General features: G+C 41.7%; 1 protein-coding gene across 2 annotated transcripts in view; it reads left to right on the top strand.

Moving 5' to 3' along the window:
• The first annotated feature begins 678 nt into the window (after nucleotides 1-678).
• Nucleotides 679-2386, top strand: part of wnt10a (wingless-type MMTV integration site family, member 10a) — a 15293-nt gene continuing 13585 nt past the window's right edge. The window contains exons 1-2 of one of the 2 annotated variants that reach the window (XM_076263578.1): nucleotides 679-1151; nucleotides 2064-2327. In XM_076263578.1, the coding sequence (XP_076119693.1) occupies nucleotides 2135-2327 (193 nt within the window). In that variant the 5' untranslated portion in view covers nucleotides 679-1151; nucleotides 2064-2134. Of the gene's footprint in view, nucleotides 1152-2058; nucleotides 2328-2386 lie in introns of both variants that reach the window. The other variant, XM_076263577.1, reaches the window with a different exon arrangement.

Here is a 2386-nt window from a genome sequence, read left to right as displayed (position 1 = left end):
GTGTCAGAGCAGCTCCCCTCTCTTTGAGCTCAGCAACACTTCATGTGATGTGGGGGGTAGCTTGGGAAGGAGTGGGAGATGGTGACAGATCTCAATGAATAACAGTCTCTCAGGGCAACTACTCGAGCAATTAAATTAAATTTACTCTGGCCCACGACCAGCAAAACCGATCTTTGATTTAAAATACTTTCAGAATTGATAGCCTATTGCCCACAAGCATTTAGCAATTAGGGCATATTGTTACATGGAGTGCTATTGCAAAAGTCTGAGCTTTGGTGTTTGAGTAATAGATAGGGATTTTTTTTCTCAGTTAGTGAGGCTATTCTTGTTCAAAGACCCACTGAAGTCAATTGCATTATGTTGAAGTTATAAAGAAAATCTAAAATAAGGTGGTGATTTGATATCAGTTTCTGAAGATGGTCATCACCATCAGCATCATTACTGGTGCTTGTGCACCTCCTGAAATCAAAGTCCAGAGCAGGGAAAAGTCTCTTTTACTTTTGTGCATAAGGGTCCTCCCTTATCTTGGTGATCTATTTCTCTTAACGAGGCACTTGTCCTTCTCTGTCGCAACTTTTTTTTTACTGTCAAATGACGTAGAGGTGGGCTGGCAGTGTGCTAAGTGCTGTGGTTTACAACGCTATCAGGATAAGCATAACATCACAAGTAAAGGAGACTAGAGGCAGGAGGCTCACTGAGACTTAATGGACCGCTTCCCGGTTGTAACTCAATGCGGAGATCATCACGTCGGAGCAGAAGTGTCACTGGACAGATTCAGTAACGCCGTGCGTTTGTAGAGTGTTCATTCATTCACCCTCTCACTTTGACACCACTTGAAGAACTTTTCCGAGGCACCTGAAAAGTGGAGACACCTGAAACTTCTTCGTATCACAACATCGTTTGCTCCCGCACACCTTTCTCACTTTGATCTGCACAGAGATCTGAGCTCGATTTGGACTAGACCCTTCAACCTGTCAGCCACTGGGCAGAAACTCACCTCCGGAAAAGCGTTTCTGATCAACATCTGTCATCTTAAAGGAAAGATAGGCTACCTGCCGAACGCACAGATTTTGGCGAACTAGCAATATAATGGGATTCTTATTGTTTCACGTTTTGTGTTCAGTGATGTTCGTCTCTCATATTCTTCAAAGGTAAGTCAATGAGATTCCCTTAACTGTTCTACAAACTTTCCCAGAACAAATAACACATTAGTAACTTTGGCAATAGAAATGAAATATCAGACTAAATTCAGTAAGTTGTTCTTTTTCTCTGCGTTTAATGAGGACACAATATAACTTGTTAACCGAGACGACTGTTAGGCTACAACATGTTTTTGCATGTCTACGGATGATATATTTAAGTGACAATCTTGATAGAAGGTGTTCCAAGGTTATATCAGATATAGAAAGACACTAATACATTCCTGATACAACAGCTCTGTGATTTAAAAAAAAAAATTGAACAACGAAAACATCTGCGAATGCCCACTGTTGTAACTGTTTAAACTCGTTTAAACTGACACGTTTACAGTAGTGGTGAAGAAGACCTGTAACATTTCTCCAGCAAGGTCCTACATGTAATTTGGGCAAAGTTTGTAAATAGTATTAAAACACAGCATTTTCATAATGTGTAATGTGTTATCTTTTTTGATTGTGTAAACAAATAAGTTGTTTTACACAGTAGTTACCCAAAGCTAAATGAATTACAAACAGTTGAAGTGTAACTCAGACAAAGAAATGGCTAAGAATATAAGATAATCAAATTATAATGTTCAAGCAGGTTGTGTCTGGTTGTGTAGGCTAGTGTATACTTTTTTCATTGGTGTTGTCCTGTTGACAGTTACTCATTCTCCAGTTTGAAGCTGTGTTAAATGTGATTGCTTGCAAACATGTTTCTTCTTGGCTTGCAAGAATATCCATCCCATCCCAAGTACTATGTTAATAAATGCAGACTCAGACCCAACTTTACCAGATTCACTGTCCTCCAGTGCCTCTCTACAGTATTCTGTACTTTATACGTTTTACCCAAGAGTTACATCACAACTCCTCTCTTCTCCAGGGCAGGTTCCAATGAGATCTTGAGGCTAAAAATCCTCAACCCTACCGACCCTGTCCTTGATGCCAACTCGGTGTGCATGACCCTCCCTGGGCTGACCAAGAAGCAGATGGAGGTGTGCATGAAGAACCCCGATGTGACGGCCTCGGCCATCCAGGGCATCCAGATAGCCATCCACGAGTGCCAGCACCAGTTCAGGGGACACCGATGGAACTGCTCCAGCCTGGAGACCAAGAACAAGATCCCCTATGAGAGTTTGGTGTTTAACAGAGGTACGGTACACACACACACACACACACACACACACACACACACACACACACACACACAC

Source organism: Alosa pseudoharengus, unplaced genomic scaffold, assembly GCF_046254945.1.
Source record: "Alosa pseudoharengus isolate Yale_2024_CS ecotype anadromous, Long Island Sound unplaced genomic scaffold, YU_APseudo_1.1 YU_APseudo_1.1_scf_3, whole genome shotgun sequence".
NCBI classification, from domain to species: Eukaryota; Metazoa; Chordata; class Actinopteri; order Clupeiformes; family Clupeidae; genus Alosa; species Alosa pseudoharengus.
The sequence above is the reverse complement of the archived record's forward strand: the minus strand, read 5'-3'. Positions and strand labels throughout refer to the sequence as shown.